The sequence below is a fragment of the Hyla sarda genome, chromosome 7 (genome assembly GCF_029499605.1).
Source record: "Hyla sarda isolate aHylSar1 chromosome 7, aHylSar1.hap1, whole genome shotgun sequence".
In the NCBI taxonomy this organism is placed as follows: Eukaryota; Metazoa; Chordata; class Amphibia; order Anura; family Hylidae; genus Hyla; species Hyla sarda.
Genome location: NC_079195.1, coordinates 39,346,153 through 39,367,577, shown reverse-complemented (window position 1 = coordinate 39,367,577; position 21,425 = coordinate 39,346,153). Strand labels below are relative to the sequence as shown.

The following is a 21,425-nucleotide window of genomic DNA, read 5'->3' as shown; positions in this document are numbered from 1 at the left end:
CTATCTATCTAATATCTATTTCATATCTATCTATCTATTTAATATCTATCTATCTAATATCTATCTATCTATGAATCTATCTATAAATCTATATATCTATCTGTAAAGGAGAACAATTGGGCTGTTTTTAGATAATATGACCTACATCCTTGTATTGTTCTTCTCCCCCATGAATCTGATCACTTCCTAGCCTCCTCTCTGAACTGTGACCTGAGTCAGCTAACTAAAAAAATTCCTATTTGCAAAAAGCTTAAACTTTTCAGGATGCGCTGCTGCATGTGTTTGAGAAGTAGAACTATTTGTGGTCATTTTATGGCCGTTTTGTATTCTGTAATTTTCAGTTGTTCCTGAGCTAGTTGGTTTAGACTAGCTGCTATGATCTTGCCCTTACACTGCACACACTGGAGAGGAAAACCTGCTCTTTATATCTATATAGTATTACAGGCCGCAGCATGGAGAACATTATAGGAGAGTACTAAAAAGTGTAAGCTGTGAATTCAGTAGTGAGTTGAAATTACCGTAATACTCACTACAGGCTGCTGGAGACTTTCACTATAGCTTACAGCCGATTCCCCTTCCCACACTATATACTTCTTATACTTTAGTGAGTTGAGCTTTCTCAAGGCAGACCAGATTAGGTTTATTTTTTTTTCAGCTTTTATTTTTATATATATATATATATATTTTTTTTGGGTGGGAAGAGAAGCAGGAACATTTTTTTTTTTTTTATAGGGGCAGTAAAATTCTATAATTTAATTCTAGATATCTTCTGTCTCTATAGCAAATTTGAGAAAAACTATTAAGTAATGTCAACATTTTTCTATCTTACCATAAAAGAAAATTGCTAAATACAAATAACAGCTTTAAACAAATGTTTTGAATAGGCAAATTCCATCTGCTGTAGCTTTTGGAAGGTAAACCCATGCCATAACCTTGAGTGTCCTTCAACAGGGGTTTGATGTTCAATCGGGTAAACTGAATATGGGAAGAAAATAAGTGCAAAATGCCTAAAAGAGAAAACAGGTTTAACTCACGACAACCCATAAGGGGTCCAAAGCTTGCAAATGTTTATTGGCATAAGAATAGACTTGGTGTCAGGATTCGGCAGGCTGGTGGTGGATCCTCTGTGTCAGTGAGGGATTGGCGTGGACCGTACTGGAGGATCGGTTCTAAGTCGCTAGTGGTTTTCACCAGAGCCCGCCGCAAAGCGGGATGGTCTTGCTGTGGCGGTAGCAACCAGGTGGTGTCCTCTGGTAGCGGCTCAACCTCACTGACTGCTGAGACAGGCGTAGTACTAAGGAGAAGGCAGAAGCGTGGTCGGACGTAGCAAAGGTCAGGGCAGGTGGCAAGGTTCACAGGCGAGAGGACAATAGCAACGGGCACGGCAACAGGTAAGGCAAAACACAACTGTAGGGAACGCTTTCAAAATGGTACTAGGCATAAAGATCCGGCAAGGGCAGGAAGGGGAAGAGCTCTTAAATAAGCAGGGACACAGTGGGGGAATCAGGAACCAGCGCATCAATTATTGGTGCGCTGGCCCTTTAAATTTAGCATAGACGGCGCGCACGCGCCCTGGGCTCCCCTGTGATGTTACAACCCTATATAATCAGCAGCGATCTTGCGGCCACTCATATCAGCGTTCTATTGCAGAGAGAGGGACAGAGAGCAGTGTGTTGCACAGAAAAGCATTTTTACAGCAGCTCAAATCCTGCCTAGAAGCACTGATAGGAAAGGGAGAGAGATTAAGAGAGAGAGTGCAATTTTGGGTGTACTAGACAGCAACTGTGTGCTACAGCACTGGTGTGTACAACAACTGAAAAGCTAATAATAGCCAGCCAACATAGTTAGTACGGTCGAAAAAAGACATATGTCCATCAAGTTCAACCAGGGAATTGAAGGGTAGGGGTGTGGCACGATATTGGGGAAGGGATGGGATTTTATGTTTCTTCATAAGCATTAATGTTATTTTGTTCCAGGATTGTATCTAATCCTGTTTTAAAGCTGTTAATTTTTCCTGCTGTGACCAGTTCCTGAGGTAGACTGTTCCATAAGTTCCCAGTTCTCATGGTAAAGAAGGCGTGTCGCCCCTTGAGACTAAACTTTTTCTTCTCCAGACGGAGGGAGCGCCCCCTCGTCCTTTGGGGGGAGTTTAACCTGGAACAGTTTTTCTCCATATGTTTTGTATGGGCCATTAATATACTTATATACGTTTATCATATCCCCCCTTAAACGTCTCTTCTCAAGACTAAACAATTGTAACTCCTTTAATCGCTCCTCATAGCTAAGATGTTCCATGCCCCATATTAGTTTAGTCGCGCGTCTCTGCACCCTTTCCAGCTCCACAGTGTCCCTTTTATGGACAGGTGACCAAAACTGAACAGCATATTCCAGGTGAGGCCGTACCAATGCTTTATAAAGGGGGAGTATTATGTCCCTGTCCCTTGAGTCCATGCCTCTTTTGATACATGACAATATCCTGCCGGCTTTGGAAGCAGCAGCCTGACATTGCATGCTATTCTGTAGTCTGTGATCTACAAGTACACCCAGATCCTTCTCTACCAGTGACTCTGCCAGTTTGATCCCCCCTAAGACATACGACGCATGCAGGTTATTAGTACCCAGATGCATAACTTTACATTTATCCACATTGAACCTCATTTGCCAAGTGGATGCCCAGACACTTAGTCTATCCAAGTCATCTTGTAACCTATACACATCCTCTATAGACTGTACCGTGCTACAAAGCTTGGTGTCATCTGCAAAGATAGAAACAGAGCTGTTAATGCCATACTCTATATCATTGATGAATAAATTAGACAACAGCGGTCCCAGTTAGTATGAGCAGAGCACTAAAAACCATAATCACCTGCTATTAGTGCCTAATACAGGTTGCGTAGCGGAGCGTATTGTCCTGTGCGTACATAGGTGGTGTAAGATTTTGTTCCTGTTAAAGTCTTAAGAGCCTAGTTACTGTGAAAGACCAGCCAAAATTACACACCTGCTGCTATTCTAGACAAATACTGTTTTAAGTGTAATGGAGCATATTGTACTCCCCTCATAAGTGCATACCACGTACGTACATCTAAGTGGTGTACGGTTTTGTTCCTGTTAAAGTCTTAAGAGCCTAGTTACTGTGAAAGACCAGCCAAAAGTACACACCTGCTGCTGTTCTAGACAAATACTGTTTTAAGTGTAGTGGAGTGTATTGTACTCCCCTCATAAGTGCATACCACGTACATACATCTACGTGGTGTAGCATTTTGTTCCTGTTATAGTCCTAAGGGCCTAGTTACTGTGAAAGGCCAGCCAAAAGTACACACCTGCTGCTGTCCTAGACAAATACTGTTTTAATTGTATACCAAAGAAAATACACTAAAGTTTATGATTCCAAACAATTTACCACTTTATTCCAAATAATTATACAACAATTGTAATAAAATATTATAGGCAGGAATACCCATAAAAATGCAGAGCCAAAAGACACAAATTATTTATGTATAGTGCTTGTTATGCAAGATGAAAATGGAATCTCATGATGTATACTTCACCTCCTCTCACCTCTGAAACTGTATATCCCCAGGGACCTGAATAGGTACCCTGCACTAATAGACAACACTCTAAAAGCCTATCAGTGATCACATGCATGAACTTCACATTTTTACAAACTTGCTAAATGGGACTGTGTCTGCCTGCCACCACCACCCCTACAGCTGTTTTGGCACCTTCCTCACCTTCCTCCTATTTTTTTGTCCTCTGCTCCTTTATATACTGTCCCACTAGCACACTACTTCCGGAATACCATTTGCGCTTCTGCCCATTACGCGGTGATCACCTGACCTGGCGCCCGTCTTGTGAGACGCAGGAGAATCTCGCCAGAGACCATTCACGTCATTGTGCCTCTGCGTATGCTCCGGCCGTATCTCTGCCAGACATGCGCAGTGCAATACCGGTCGCCACAGACTGCAGCGCTCCCACTGTACTTCACCGACGTGCGCTCTCTACTGATCTGCCATTGCATAGTATGGGGATGTGTCTCAGGTATACATAAACTGGCAATATTACCCTACTTTTATTCAAGTAATGACATGCAGTATAAATAAACTATAAAAAGGTGACCTGTGCTACAATGTTAAGGAAGGGGTTAATCAACGATTGCAATGCACTGCTTATGAGGGACACCCAAAACACGGGGAACTGAGTAAATATGCTATGTGAGGTTTTGTTTTATGCAAGATCGATAATTCTACGTAAGCGGATACTACCAGAACCACCAGATGTAAAAGAATGGATGTGTGAAATACAAAAACTTAAAGAAAATGAAAGAATATGGTTGAAAGGAAGGAGGGGGAGGCTCAACTAGGTAAGAACCTGGAAACAAGGGTAATTCTTACAAGGTACCCAATTACTGATTTTTTTTTTCTATCTCTCTCCAGGGGGAAGGGGTGGGGGGGGTGGTTACGGCGGCGATAAAATTGAAAAATGTTACTATAGAGTGTTTATTGTCTTTTTATTGTAAAAAGTTTGTAATACTTGTGAAAATCTATATTTATTGCAATACATTCTTTTTTTCACTTGTGAACAATTAATGTTGAATAAAGATATTTAAAAGACACAAAAAAGTCTCCTTTGTCCTCCACTCATTACCTGTATTAATGGCATCTGTTTGAACTTGTTATAAGTATAAAAGACACCTGTCCACAACCTCAAAAAGTCACACTCCAAACTCCACTATGGCCAAGACTAAAGAGCAGTTGGAGGACACCAGAAACAAAATTGTAGACCTGTACCATTCTGGGAAGACTGAATCTGCAATAGGCAAGCAGCTTGGTGTGAAGAAATCAACTGTGGGAGCAATTATTAGAAAATGGAAGACATACAAGACACTGATAATTTCCCTCGATCTGGGGCTCCACGCAAGATCTCACTCTGTAGGGTCAAAATGATCACAAGAAAGGTGAGCAAAAATCCCAGAACCACATGGGGGGACCTAGTGAATTACCTGCAGAGAGTTGGGACCAAAGTAACAAAGGCTACCATCAGTAACACACTACACCGCCAGGGACTCAACTCATGCAGGGCCAGACGTGTCCCCCAACTTAAACCAGTACATGTCCAGACCCATCTGAAGTTTGCTAGAGAGCATTTGGATGATCCAGAAGAAGATTGGGAGCATGTGATATGGTCAGATGAAACCAAAGTAGAACTTTTTGGTAAAAACTCAACTCATCGTGTATGGAGGAGAAAGAATGCTGATTTGCATCCAAAGAACACCATACATACTGTGAAGCATGGGGTGGAAACATGCTTTGGGGCTGTTTTCTGCTAAGGGACCAGGACGACTGATCTGGGTAAAGGAAAGAATGAATGGGGCCAAGTATGTTGAGATTTTGAGTGAAAACCTCCTTCCATCAGCAAGGGCATTGAAGCTGAAACACGTCTGGGTCTTTCAGCATGACAATGATTTCAAACACACCGCCCGGGCAACGAAGGAATGGCTTCGTAAGAAGCATTTCAAGGTCCTGGAGTGGCCCAGCCAGTCTTCAGATCTCCACCCCATTGAAAACCTTTGGAGAAAGTTAAAAGTCTGTGTTTCCCAGTGACAGCCCCAAAACATCACTGCTCTAGAGGAGATCTGCATGAAGGAATTGGCCAAAATACCAGCAACAGTGTGTGAAAACCTTGTGAAGACCTACAGAAAACGTTTGACCTCTGTATTTGCCAGGTATGTAACAAAGTATTGAGCTGAACTTTTGTTGTTTACCGTATTCTTATTTTCCAACATAATTTGCAAATAAATTCTTAAAAAATCCATAAAATGGGATTTTATGGATTTTTTTTTTCTCATCATGACTTTCATAGTCGAGGTGTATCCATGATGAAAATTACAGGCCCCTCTCATCTTTTTTAAGTGGGAGAACTTGCACAATTGGTGGCTGACTAAATACTTTTTTTGCCCCACTGTACCAGCTCTGTTTTTATTGGTTTGGCCCATAGGTCTTTTGTATACTATTTACATTGTCCCGAGAAGGACACTGCTCTGTGCTGCCTCTTGTGGTGGCCAGCAGGAGCTCCTCTTGCTCTTCTTCTCATTTAGAGGCTTCTTTGCCACCTCCTGAATTCTGAAGAGGAGCGAGAGTGGAGGGTGCGTCCTGGCCTCAGAAGCTGTTATCAGTAGCGAGGGAGATGTAAGCACTCACGCCAGAGTACAGGACACTCTGGTGGTAGTGGATCCGCTGGACCTGTGTGGCAGATGACGTGGGCCAAGGTGCCGCTGGTTTTCACCAGAGCCCTTGTATGGCAGTGGGAGCGGAACACTGTTCACCTGGACCCTGCTCTGTAGCCTGATCCAGCTCAGGTGGCTCGAACAATAACCCTGCTTCCATCTGCAGTGCTGCTATCCAGCCCCAAGCCCATTGTTAAACTTTATGTCACTTTCCCTTCTGTTGCATCTCCTGTTATTGCTGTCCCCCTCCTTCCTGTTTTACCACCTGTAACCCTTCCGTCACCCTCCCTTCTGCTGTACCTCCTGTAACCCTTATTTTGACCAAAAAATAATTACATGGCTGCTAAGACACCAGAACAATACAATAAAGGGAAATGATACAAAGATCCAGTATAGGACCACTCACTCTGATCCCAGCTATATAGATCGATAAGTTTTGACCATCCAGAGCACATCCTAGGTGTTCAAGATAAAAATTGTACCCCCCCCCCCCCCCCCCCCCCAGTAGGGCTAAATAAAAGTCTATGAAAATAAGTCAGCTGGAAGAAAAGTACTGTATAAAAGCTTCCCTCAGGTTGATGGACATAGAGGGTTCTGGCCCCCGACCATTTCACCATATTGTCCCCAGATATTGGTCCTGTGGTTTCGGGTTATCTTTGCAGCCCTTAATAGCTGATATCTCTTCCATGTGACTGCAGGGAAGATATAGTAACTTGGACTCGCTGCTTTCAATGCTGAATGTTTGTTTTATTTTTGTATTTGCTTTTATTTATTGAGTAGATTTTTGATAATCTGGTAATACAAAATTATGAGGTGTGAAGTCGTAATGACACGGCTCACACAAGCGTCCTGTAAGTGTACTCTGCGCCCTGCCGCCTCCATAACCACTAATTACTGCTTCTTCTAATTTCCTCCACGACCGTCTTATCTGCCGTTCATCACTTTTATTTTCTTCTCATTATCAAGAGCCGCATGTAGACTTCATTAATTGTAACCGTCGTCTTCGGGACATGTCAACATGGTTATTAGAATCCTTATTGTAAGCTTATTGGTTGTTAAACAATGGCAGTAGGGGACACCATAAACTGAACTTACAGATGCAGCATTGCTTACTAATAATATTCATAAAAATGTATATACTTTATTATATCTTTTAAAGTAATTATTGCATTACTGACTAGAGCAGAGGAATAGGCAAGTCTGGTATCGGGACATGACAATTTCTGGTGCACTGTGGGCACCCATATACAGCTTAAATTGAAGCAGATTGTTCTGAGACTAAAGACTGGAGAAGCCATTGTTTACCTGCTCAGGAAAATGCTAATGTTGATGATGACATCACTCTCATCATGCTAGTCTGGTGATGTAATCAGTTCCAATGATGTGAGGTAACTTGTGAGACACCACAAGGGCAGCTGTGTAGTATCTGGATGTGTAAAGTCCAACATTTGAAGAGAAGGATAATTTTCCTTATATGGGTATTCTACAGGATAGGGGATGTGTGTCAGAATGTGGGGGGTCCAACTGATGGGACCTCCCCAATCTGGAGAATAGCTCCTGAGTTGCATCTCAAAATAGAGTCTATGGAGTTGCATCTCATTGTCTATGGAGCCACCGAAGGTAGCCATGCACTGTACTGGCCTATCTTCAGCTGGTCCATGGAGTTGTGGTGCCTTTAATTGTTTATGTTTATTGTATAAATACATCCAATATGTTTAGAATCATGTATGCACATGTATCATTTCACAAAAGCAATTTACACAGCTCCAGTAAGGGACATAGAGTAAGCAAAAACTAAATTTCAGGCTAGTTACAAATGGCAGAGATCATTCCGCTATTGTACCTTCTCCTGTTTATTACTTTGTTTAGAGCAATTGATAAGCAACAAACTCACGACTGATCCATTAGTCTGGATCAGCTGATCATATAGGTCAGTTCAGTGTTATTTGGAGTGAAAGTTTATAACTGGTTCTATTTAAAGATCCGTGAGCATTGCAGTGTGGTGCGGATTATAGCATATGCTCTTTCTGTTTAAACCCAGTGTTCCTTGTATTTCTCTAGTACTATGTTCTAGGCTCAATTTGATCCTGGTTAGTCCAGTTTGTTGTTGGTTTATCTAGTTTTGTCTTTGCTGCTATATCTTGAATTTGCTGTTTGTCAAAGTTTGATCGTGTTGCATTGTTTTTTTAGTTCAGATGTTTGTATTTAGGTCAGTTTTGCAGATCATGTTTTCAATAGGAAAATTTTTAGAGATAGAGAAAGTCATCAGTATCAGTGTTAAGGCATAGATCCAGGAAAAAAATAGGGAAAGCTAGGGTCTGTTTTTGTAGTTTATTTCTCACTAATATCGTAATCATCCATTTGCACTATCATGTGCCACATTAAAGCTTGATTTCTGTAATATATTGATGAGCTGCTATTTTTGTTAATCAGTATAGCTTTCATATATTTGCTTTTGCAAATGGTTGTTGCACAAATCGGGCCATTACAGCTCCTGTAGCATAACTGGCAAAAGTCCTGGAGGTATCTGAGTATTGTGCCCACTGTTAAGGCCTAGGAAATGAGACTGCTATGAGGCAAAAGTTCAGTTTTGCCACTTTGTGACCAGCTGGTGACATTACATTATGAGAAAGTTACACCTTTAGACTTTACTCTCTTGGGGTGGAAAGGGCTCAAAATGTATTTCCACCCAGTTTATTTTGTGTTGCCCATTACACTTGTTTGCTAAAATTACTGTTTTTGGAGATAAAGAAAACTTCAGGGTTCATTCACATAGACTGTAGCAAACCAAGACTGCGCCTATTTTCTGTTAGGATTATGAAGAAGCCATTTTGGTTCTGGCCCTGTCATCATGTTGTCGGTCTTTAATAGCATCGGTTTTACATTGCTAAAAAAGTTTTATACTCTTCTTTCCCAGCTGCCAAGATCCTTTCCTTTCGAGTCCGGTCCTTCACTCTGTAGCTTCTGACCTTGATCATGCAACCGAACCCAGTAGACAAGTGGTTGAGTCCTAAAATTATGGGTTGTCATAAAAAATAAAAAATGTCATGTTAAGTTAATTTAGTTTTTTTTCCCCTTCCCTCTAGAATGTTGACTCCCAATCAATTACATTCCCATAATGCACTTCTCTGCTCACCTCCACCAGCACAATGAATCAGCTTGACATCGGCCTTGGATTACAGTAACGCCATACAAACACCAATTTTTATTTTATATTTTTTTTTGGACTTGGCAACAACAAATTTCTCTAAAGGCCACATCCAAAATGATATTCATGAAAACGTCTTTTATTAATTTTATTTAAGCTTCAGATTGAAAACTAAATAAATAAACAGCCCTTGACTGAAGGCCGTGCGGATCTGTAACCAGTAAGGCCATAAGGGAAGGGATGTGGAAAGTGACTGATTAAGATGATATGGGTCATATTTCAAAAAAATGTAATTTGCTTTTTCATTAAAATCCCATTTCCCTCAGTAATACATTTGCTTTTTTTTTTTTAAAGGTATTATTTGGCAGTACAATGTTTTGTTTGTATTAAAGCAGAGCAAAAACCAGTGATTTTGATAAGGTAATAATCAGAGTGAGGCACGGATGTCACGATGCCGGCTGGCAGGTAGTGGATCCTCTGTGCCAGAGAGGGATTGGCGTGGACCGTGCTAGTGGATCGGTTCTAAGCCACTACTGGTTTTCACCAGAGCCCGCCGCAAAGCGGGATGGTCTTGCTGCGGCGGTAGTGACCAGGTCGTATCCACTAGCAACGGCTCAACCTCTCTGGCTGCTGAAGATAGGCGCGGTACAAGGGAGTAGACAGAAGCAAGGTCGGACGTAGCAGAAGGTCGGGGCAGGCAGCAAGGATCGTAGTCAGGGGCAACGGCAGGAGGTCTGGAACACAGGCTAGGAACACACAAGGAACGCTTTCACTGGCACAATGGCAACAAGATCCGGCAAGGAAGTGCAGGGGAAGTGAGGTGATATAGGGAAGTGCACAGGTGAAGACACTAATTGGAATCACTGCGCCAATCAGCGGCGCAGTGGCCCTTTAAATCGCAAAGACCCGGCGCGCGCGCGCCCTAGGGAGCGGGGCCGCGCGCGCCGGGACAGGACCGAGGGAGAGCGAGTCAGGTACGGGAGCCGGGGTGCGCATCGCGAGCGGGCGCTACCCGCATCGCGAATCGCATCCCGGCTGGCAGCGGAATCGCAGCGCCCCGGGTCAGTGGATCTGACCGGAGCGCTGCAGCGGGGAGAGTGAAGCGAGCGCTCCGGGGAGGAGCGGGGACCCGGAGCGCTCGGCGTAACAACGGATAGAAGAAAGCAAGATATATGTTAGTGGAGAATGTATGGGTAAGAGAGTGAGGTAGATGCACTGTCCGCGTAATTGAAAGTCAGAAAGATGGCAAAGGTTTAACAAGACTTGTCATAGGGGCATTTATCAAACAAACGGATGCGGTAGAACTTGTGCCCCCATTATTCTGGATAAAGGGAGGTGACTTCTCTTCAAGGTGAGAGAAAGCTTGTCATGATGGAAGTAGATAATATTCATTTGTCTTCTGATTTTTCATGGGTTCCTGATACAGTTGTATTCTACCTTTTGCTTTGCTTTATATGTATATAAACTATTTTCTTGGTTTTGGAGAATGCAGTGAAGTTGCAGGAATCATATCAGGGTTCTCAACATTTTGGTTTCTGCAGTGTCCAAGTCAGTTCCAGTCCATGTGAGCAGAATATTTTGCTTCTTGCACTAGTACTCAAGTGCCAATATTTATAACTATAGATCTTTTTTCATCCTTTGTAATATACTCTTGTTAAAGGGGTATTCCGGCCAAAGACATCTTATCCCCCATCTAAAGGATAGGGCATAAGATGTCTGATCACGAGGGTCCCGCCGCTTGGACCCCCCACGATCTTCGCTGCTTCTCCATTCTTGGAGACATGATATCATGTCACGCCCCCTCCATTCATGTCTATGGGAGGTTTTTCATAAACAAACTGATACAACCAGTAGCCACAATCTAATAATAACAGAGTAACTGATTTTTAAGGTTTTTCCCTCTTTAACCATTTTTTTAAAGGGATGTCATTGAACCCTGTAACAACAAAAAGCAAGTAAAACTCAAACAATTATTATACATTACTTTCCCTTGCACCACTTCAGAAGCCTGCTTTGGATACTTATAGGCATCAGGCCACTTTCCCTGCTTAGGTATTGAAGGTGCACCAAACTGTGGCGCACAATCCAATAAAACACAAGGATTGTGCACCTTCTGCTCTTAAGAAGGAAACCCCCTCACCAGATACAGCCATAAATCAGCGATGCATAAAGCATGACTTTCTTGCTTCTGAAAAGGGGTACAGATCCCGGGGCCAGCCACAGAGCACCCAGCCGAGTGAATCTGCAAACATTCTCCTGTTCTCATGATGTCCTACTATAATAGTGGAGGATGCCATGGGAAGAATGCAAAGTAGTGCATACACCTGTTTAATAACAAGAATCCTTGCTCCTTGTGAAGTACGCTTTGCTGCGAGAAATGTAGCACAACAACTATAATGTTGACTCTACATCTGTAAGTCATTAACATTTAAATGCCAGAAAAACACTTTAACCCCTTAAGGACTCAGCCCATTTTGGCCTTAAGGACATTTTTTCCTCCTCGCCTTCTAAAAATCATAACTCTTTTATATTTTCATCCACAGACTAGTATGAGGGCTTGTTTTTTGCGCGACCAGTTGTCCTTTGTAATGACATAACTCATTATATCATAAAATGTATGGCGCAACCAAAAAACACTATTTTTGGGGGGAAATTAAAACGAAAAACGCAATTTTGCTAATTTTGGAAGGTTTTGTTTTCACGCCGTACAATTTATGGTAAAAGTGACGTGTGTTCTTTATTCTGAGGGTCAATACGATTAAAATGATACCCATTATTATATACTTTTATATTATTGTTGCGCTTAAAAAAAATCACAAACTTTTTAACCAAATTAGTACGTTTATAATCCCTTTATTTTGATGACCTCTAACTTTTTTATTTTTCCGTATAAGTGGCGGTATGGGGGCTCATTTTTTGCGCCATGATCTGTACTTTTTTTTTGATACCACATTTGCATATAAAAAACTTTTAATACATTTTTTATAATTTTTTTAAAATAAAATGTATTAAAAAAAGTAGGAATTTTGGACTTTTTTTATTTTTTTTCGTTCACGCCGTTCCCCGTACGGGATCATTAACATTTTATTTTAATAGTTCGGACATTTACGCACGCGGCGATACCAAATATGTCTATAAAAATGTTTTTTACGCTTTTTGGGGGTAAAATAGGAAAAAACGGACGTTTTACTTTTTTATTGGGGGAGGGGATTTTTCACTTTTTTTTTACTTTTACTTTTACATTTTTTTACATTTTTTTTTACACTTGAATAGTCCCCATAGGGGACTATTCATAGCAATACCATGATTGCTAATACTGATCTGTTCTATGTATAGGACATAGAACAGATCAGTATTATCGGTCATCTCCTGCTCTGGTCTGCTCGATCACAGACCAGAGCAGGAGATGCCGGGAGCCGCACAGAGGAAGGTGAGGGGACCTCCGTGCGGCGTTATGAATGATCGGATCCCCGCAGCAGCGCTGCGGGCGATCCGATCGTTCATTTAAATCGCGAACCGCCGCAGATGCCGGGATCTGTATTGATCCCGGCACCTGAGGGGTTAATGGCGGACGCCCGCGAGATCGCGGGCGTCGGCCATTGCCGGCGGGTCCCTGGCTGCGATTAGCAGCCGGGATCAGCCGCGCATGACACGGGCATCGCTCCGATGCCCGCGGTTATGCTTAGGACGTAAATGTACGTCCTGGTGCGTTAAGTACCACCTCACCAGGACGTACATTTACGTCCTGCGTCCTTAAGGGGTTAAAGGGGTATTCCAGGATTTTTTTTTATGGGACTATGCTACAGGGGCTGTAAAGATAGTGTAGTCCATAATATAGTGCCTGTACCTGTGTGTGACTGGAATTGGCAGCAGCATAAGGAGACCATATAGTGGCTGAATGACACAGCCTGGATTTGGCAGCATCATGAGGAGACCATAGGGCTTCACAATCTGTAAGATTAAAAGATTAATTTTAAAATTTTAATTGAAGATTTATGGTAGCTAGTGGTACCATAAAAATTTGTAGGTAATGTCCCATATAGCAGCATCAGTAAATCATATAGTGGCTGAATGACACTATAAAGCTATCAACGGGAGTAAGGATAGAAAACACAGTAAATGTGTACAGATATGTATACTTTTATAGATCCCATCCTATAAATATGTGCAAATTTAATAATATCTAACACATTATAAACATATACAACTAGTACAACAATTTTAGTTCCAACCAGAAAAAACATACAACCTAATATATATAGGACAAATGATTTCTATGGTTTAAACCGGAGGGATAGCGACTCTCCAAGTTTAGTATCCAAAATACTTCATGTTTAAATACTTGTTTGCTCCAATCCCCCCCCCCCCCCCTCTTCGGGTTGTCCGCACCTTTTCAATACCAGACACACTGCATGATGGTATAACACCTGAATGTGCCTCCATACACTCCAATCCACCTTTAGAGGGGTGAGCTGGTTTATGTTCTACTATATTCTACAAAATAGTACACTACTTAGATGTATGTATGTGGTATGCACTTATGAGGGCAGAAAAATGCGCTAGAGTATGCTCAAAAAACTTATTTTTGCACAACACCAGCAGTACACAACAGTGCTGCAGCACACAGTCGCTGTGTACAAAACCCAAAATTGCACTCTCTTAACCCCTTAATGACGCAGGACGTATATTTACGTCCTGTGCCGGCTCCCGCGATATGAAGCGGGATCGCGCCGCGATCCCGCATCATATCGCGTCGGTCCCGGCGCTCATCAACGGCCGGGACTAGTGTTGCTCGCGAATATTCGCAAAGCGAATTTTATTCGCGAATTTCGCATATTCGCGAATTCGCGAATATTCGCAAATATAGCACTATATATTCGTAATGACGAATATTCATTGTTTTTTTTTTTCCACAGTACACATCACAGTGATCATCCCTCTCTGCTTCCAGCTTGTGTGGTGTAAAGAAGGCTCCAATACTACTGTGTGAGACTGGCGTGCGAATTTTCGCATATGCGAACATTTGCATATGCTAATTTTCGCACATGCGAATTTTCGCTTATGTAAAATTTTGCATATGCTAATTTCCGCATATGCGAAAATTAAAACGAGTATATTACGAATATGTGAATATTCGCAAATATATGACGAATATTCGTCCATATATTCGCGAATATTCGCGAATTCGAATATGGCCTATGCCGCTCAACACTAGCCGGGACCCGCGGCTAATACCACACATCGCCAATCGCGGAGATGTGCGGTATTAACCCTTTAGAAGCGGCGGTCAAAGGAGCAGTCAAGCGCCGATAACACTGATCACATGCGTGTTAATACACGTCTGTGATCTGTGTAAAAGATCAGTGTGTGCAGTGTTATAGGTCCGTATGGGACCTATAACACTGCAAAAAAAAAGTAAAAAAAAAGTGTTAATAAAGGTCATTTAACCCCTTCCCTAATAAAAGTTTGAATCACCCCCCTTTTCCCATAAAAAAAATAAAACAGTGTAAAAAAAAATAAAAATAAACATATGTGGTATCGCCGCATGCGTAAATGTCCAAACTATAAAAATATATAATTAATTAAACCGCACGGTCAATGGCGTACGCGCAAAAAAATTCCTAAGTCAAAAAAACGCATTTTTGGTTACTTTTTATACCATTAAAAAATGAATAAAAAGTGATCAAAAAGTCAGATCAAAACAAAAATCATACCGATAAAAACTTCAGATCACGGTGCAAAAAATGAGTCCTCATACTGTCCTGTACGTGGAAAAATAAAAAAGTTATAGGGGTCAGAAGATGACATTTTGAAACGTATAAATTTTCCTGCATGTAGTTATGATTTTTTCCAGAAGTGCGACAAAATCAAACCTATATAAGTAGGGTATCATTTTAATTGTATGGACCTACAGAATAATGATAAGGTGTAAATTTTACCGAAATATGCACTGCGTAGAAACGGAAGCCCCCAAAAGTTACAAAATAGCGTTTTTTCTTCGATTTTGTCGCGCAATGATTTTTTTTCCGTTTCGCCGTGCATTTTTGGGTAAAATGACTAATGTCACTGCAAAGTAGAATTGGCGATGCAAAAAATAAGCCATAATATGGATTTTTAGGTGGAAAATTTAAAGGGTTATGATTTTTAAAAGGTAAGGATGAAAAAACGAAAGTGCAAAAACTGAAAAACCCTGAGTCCTTAAGGGGTTAAAGACTATTAGGAATGGACTGCTGGGTATTATACCGTCTACAGACTAGTATAACCAGCAGACCATTTGTTGTGGAACAGAGACACAGAGTTGCGCTGAAAAATTATTCCTCCATCCTCTCAAGGTTTATGAATTTGAGTCAGCTTGTTCAGATGTATGAGGCAACACACATCTATCTGCCCCTCTCTGTAATACAATGCTGTAGAAAGTGACTAGGAAGTTAATGACTGCAGTAAAAATGTATTTTCTGTGAAAAATGCACTGCTCTCTGTCCACCAGAAGGCTGACATGACTAGGAGGTGAAACACTGCTGGAAAAAGCTTTTCTGTGTAACACACAGCGCTGTCCTATCTCTCTGCAGTAAAAGGAGGAAGTGACTTAATGGAATATGGCTGCTGATTGTATAAGGCTGTGACATCACAGGGGTGACTGGCTGCTGATAGGCTGCATTCTGCATGTGATTCAGGGTCATCCCGCTTACCTAGCCTTGTTCCCGCCTTCCCAGAGTGCCTTGCCCCATGTCCTCACATGTGGATCCGCCATTTTAGATGCCCTGGAGCCTGGAGCGCACTAAATTGAGTTTTATTAAGCAATTTGCGCAATAAAATCTTGGCGATATTCGCATTCGTTGCAAATCAAATTTTTCATGAAATTCGGAACGAATTCGCATTCGTCAGATTCGATTTGCTCCTCTCTAGTACTGAGTAACATATAACTTTTTTGTGGGATATGACAGGTATGCTTTAATATTTTATATACTGCATTTGAGCCCGAATATCTAAGCCCAAAGTTCACGCCAAACACTCTGTACTTTAGATTTTTGGAATTAATAGTGTAATAATTAGTGATGATCAAGTTTGCAGGTTATAATTGGTGGAAATTTGCTTCAGAAATAGAAAATTCAACGAAGCGACACATTTTCCATGTTCCACTCTTCTCTATTAAAAATAGAACTAGGAAAAGTACAGAGCCCTCGGGTTTGAAGTCTTGATTAGAATAACCTTTTAACTCATTTTCTAGATTATACCATGTAACAGATCCTAGTTTGGCTATAATGTAAGGTTTCATATTTATAAAGAAGACAGCGCGGTGCATAGAAGGAAAAATATCAAGTCGGGCCTATAGGTAGTACCCAAAATACTCAGAGAACTTGTATAGGAATTAAAGGGGTACTCCAGGCAAAACCTTTTTTTATATATATACTGGCTCCGGATAGTTAAACAGATTTGTAAATTACTTCTATTAAAAAAAAATCTTAATCCTTCCAATAGTTATTAGCTTCTGAAGTTGAGTTGTTGTTTTCTGTCTAACTGCTCAATGATGACTCACGTCCCGGGACGTGACATCATCATAGAGCAGTTAGACAGAAAACTTCAGAAGCTAATAACTATTGGAAGGATTAAGATTTTTTTATAGAAGTAATTTACAAATCTGTTTAACTTCCTGGAGCCAGTTGATATATATATAAAAAAGTTTTTGCCTGGAATACCCCTTTAACTCCCTGCCCAAGTATGTTCATGGGGTTATTTCTTATATAGGTTCCCTAGCAACTCATAATGTCTGGGAATTTCAGAGGATGAGGACTAAATGAGTTGCCCTTATAACTTTGGAGTGGGGCTCTTCCCACTGAGAAACATTTGTTTTTTGATTATGATACAACATATAATCTTAAATAAAGAAAAGTGATCCATATCATGATGAACTAGCATGTCCAAAGTTATCATCTCCCCTGCATATTTCTAATTTAATGTGGATGTCTCACATGGTGCTTAGGTACAACCTTTTTTTTTTTTGGGAGTTTAACCCCTTAATGACCAAGCCCATTTTCACCTTAAGGACCAGGCCAATTTTATTTTAGCGTTTTCGTTTTTTCCTCCTCGCCTTCTAAAATCCATAACAATTTTATATTTCCATATAAAGACCCATATAAGGGCTTGTATTTTGCGTGACCAATTGTACTTTGAAATGGCAACTCTCATTTTACCATAAAATGTACGGCGAACCCCCCAAAAATTTTTTTTTAGGGAGGAGATTTAAATGAAAACCAAAATTTGGCACATTTTGGAGGGTTTTGTTTTCACACTGTACACTTTACGGTAAAAATGACATGTGTTCTTTATTCTGTGGGTCAATACGATTAAAATGATACCCATGGCTAGATACTTTTATGTTTTTGTACCGCTTAAAAAAGATCAGTAATCTAAAATCTCCCTATTTTGACCACCTATAACTTTTTCATTTTTCCATATATAGGGCGGTATGAGGGCTCATTTTTTGCACCGTCATCTGTACTTTTTTTTAGATACCACATTTGCATATATAAAACTTTTAGATAATTTTTTATTAAATGTTTTTTTGAATAAAATGTGACAAAAAAGCTGCATTTTTGGACTTTTTTAATTTACGCCATTCCCTGTACGGGATCATTAACATTATATTTTGATAGTACGGGCATTTCCGCACGTGGCGATACCAAATATGTTTATTAAAAAAAAAATTTACGCTCTTTGGGGGTAAAATGCGAAAAACGGACAATTTTAATTTTTATTGGGGGAGGGGATTTTTCACTTTTTTTTTACTTTTAATTGTTAAATTTTTAAACTTTTTATTTTACACTTTTTATGTCCCCATAGGGGACTATCTACACCAATCCTTTGATTGCTAATACTGTGCAGTGCTATGCATAGGACACAGCACTGCTCAGTATTATCGGTCATCTTCTGCTCTGGTCTGCTCGATCTCAGACTAGAGCAGAAGACCCCGGGAGATGGCCGGAGCCAGGTGAGGGGGCCTCCGGCTGTCATGCTGGATGATCAGATCACCGTGGCAGCGCTGCGGGCGATCCGATCATCCAATCAAAGTACCGCAATGCCGCAGATGCCGTGATCTGTCTTGATCAAGGCATCGGAGGGGTTAATGGCGGACATCCGCACAAAAACTTTTTTTTTTTTTTTTTTTATCAACTGGTGCCAGAAAGTTAAACAGATTTGTAAATTACTTCTATTAAAGAACCTTAATCCTTCCAGTACTTATTAGCTGCTGAATACTACAAAGGAAATTCATTTCTTTTTGGAACACAGAGCTCTCTGCTGACATCACGACCACAGTGCTCTCAGCTGACATCTCTGTCCATTTTAAGAACTGTCCAGAGTAGGAGAAAATCCCCATAGTAAACATATGCTGCTCTGGTCAGTTCCTAAAATGGACAGAGGTATCAGCAGAGAGCACTGTGCTTGTGATTCAACAGAGAGTTCTGTGCTCCAAAAAGAAAATAATTTCCTCTGTAGTATTCAGCAGCTAATATGTACTGGAAAGATTAAGATTTTTTTTTAATAGAAGTATTTTACAAAACTGTTTAACTTTCTGACACCAGTTGATTTAAAAAAATAAAAAAGTTTTCCACCGGAGTACCCCTTTAAGTGAATGGGTGCTGAGTTGCAGTAACCAAGCCCAATATTAGACTTAACAATCCTTTTAACAAATCAGGTGTATTTAATATTGTATTTTCTTTACAGGTGTAGATGACACCTACCAGCATGGACGTGGTGTAGCTCTGGGTGACTTCAATAGGGATGGAAAAGTAGATATTGTATATGGAAACTGGAATGGTCCTCACCGCCTCTTTCTACAGATGAGCACAAATGGAAAAGTTCGATTCAGGGTAAGAATGTTCTTAAAACTGTTGTGTGTGGATGGAGATCTTTTACAATGTCTTGTCTTGTTCATACAGGTAATTGGTTGAGAAGAGATCTACTCTTCTTCTCTTTCTGTTTTGGCCACTTCTTAAAACATATAAAGGGAAAATCCCAACATTATGGAACATTACAGAGCAAGGAACATAAGGGCCTTTATTTATTTAGGATAAAATCAGCAGATTCAAAACAAATGCCATCACTTATTGTAGTGGGAAAACACATTAAAGGGTTACTCTGCTACCCAGCGTCCGGATTGTTGAGTGCGGGATTCCCCTCATGACGTCACGCCCCGTCCTGTGACATCACATCCCGCCCCCTTAATGCAAGTCTATGGGAGGGGGCGTGATGGCCGTCGCACCCCCCTTCCCATACACTTTCATTGAGGGGGCAGGCCGTGACGTCACAAGGGGGAGCGGAGTAACCCTTTAAGTAAGAAAAAAGTGATTTCAAGCCAAATTACTTGAGCATGAAGTCTATATTTTTGATGATATCATCAAACAATATTAATAAAAATTATAATAATTAATAAAAATAAGAGCAGAATTAATAAAAAAAACTTAAAGTTACTGGTTATATATTAATTTCAGAGGAATGATGTGATATTGTGCTGGACAAATTAAAGTGTACCTGTAATTCAAGAAACACTTTTGGGGGGTCTTAATGCTGAGACCCCCACTGATCATTAGAAGGAGTTGGGAGAAACAAGCAGTAGCGCAATTCATTCACTGGCACACAGCCATTTCTGTCCTGCATCACTGGACAGCCCCATAAAAGGAGATCACTGAGAGCCAGGGAGTGAAGCTTCCTACCGTACTCTTCTCCCCACTTGTTTAATGATCGTGGGGTCTCAGTACTGAAACCACAACCAACCAAAACTTTGAACATGTCTCTGTGATGACAATATATATATATTTTTAATGACCATAACACTTTATTGATGTTCTGGATTAATGGTTTGCACCCTGTGGTTCTCCAGCTGTTGTGAAAATACACCTTCCACATTGGCAATTTTTCAATTAATGGTCTACAACCTTTGGTTCTCTTTTACAAGTGCCACATGACACATTGATGATGTTCTAGTTTTTTTGGTCTAAAACTTGTGATTTTTAAGCTGTCATGAAGCTACAGCTCCCGAATTGGTACATTGATGTTGTTTTAGACTAGAGAGTCTCCAATCTGTGGTTTTTTACCTGTTAGAAAACTATAACTCCCACGTTGACTGATCAAAAATGTGTCTTAGCTTATGTTGAGACATCTATTTCCAGAATGGAGACTGATACAATAATCGGGTCTTTTTGGTTCATTCTTGCTTGAATTAGCCCGAACAAAGAAAACTCTGTGCCACCTTAAAGGGGTACTCTGCTGTAAACATCTTATCCCCTATCCAAAGGATAGGGGATAAGATGTTAGATTGTGGGGGTCCCGCCGCTGGGAACCTCCGTGATCTCCACTGCGGCACCCCTGTCATTGGGTGCACGGAGCGAACTCTGCTCCGTGCCCAATGACTGGCGATGCCAGCCACCACACCCTCCATTCACGTCAATGTACTTGCCATCACGCCCCCTCCCATAGGCATAAATGGAGGGGGCGTGGCATGACATCACAAACGCGGAAGCTGCAAGCTTTCGTGTTCCGGATGCCACTGCTGCCGGCTCGAAGATCTGATGCAATGTTTACAACAGAATACCCCTTTAAGGACATTGGGGGAGATTTATTAAAACCTGTCCAGTGGATTGCCCATAGCATTTTTCAGAAATGAACGAAGCGATCTGATTGGTTGTTATGGGCAACTCAGCAACTTTTCATCTAGGCTTCGATAAATCTCCCCCATTGTTAATTATGTATTCATTTTATATAAATTAGCTCTTTGAGTTGGTATTTGTGCAGAAACATAACGTTGATCCTGGATGAAGAAGGGGACCTTTATAGCAAACAATATTGGGGCACCATTCCTGACTTAAGACTTTCTGCTTGTTCATATAACCTTACTTATATCTTGTATGTTCCTCCTCTAATATTTGTTAAGATATATTTGATAAGAACGCTCAGAGCTGGAGGCCATGATCGTGATGTCACGACCGCGCCCCCTAATGATGTCACACCACGCCCCCTCCATTCATGTCAATGGGAGGGGCGTGTCTCCCGACACAC

At 41.0% G+C, this 21,425-nt stretch overlaps 1 protein-coding gene across 4 annotated transcripts in view; it reads left to right on the top strand.

Moving 5' to 3' along the window:
* The window catches only part of CRTAC1 (cartilage acidic protein 1), a 661,264-nt gene that overhangs the window by 490,120 nt on the left and 149,719 nt on the right, over window positions 1-21,425 (top strand). For all 4 annotated transcript variants that reach the window (XM_056531343.1, XM_056531341.1, XM_056531342.1 and 1 more), the window contains exon 7: window positions 19,095-19,240. In XM_056531343.1, coding sequence (XP_056387318.1) covers window positions 19,095-19,240 — 146 coding nt within the window. The remainder of the gene's footprint in view (window positions 1-19,094; window positions 19,241-21,425) is intronic.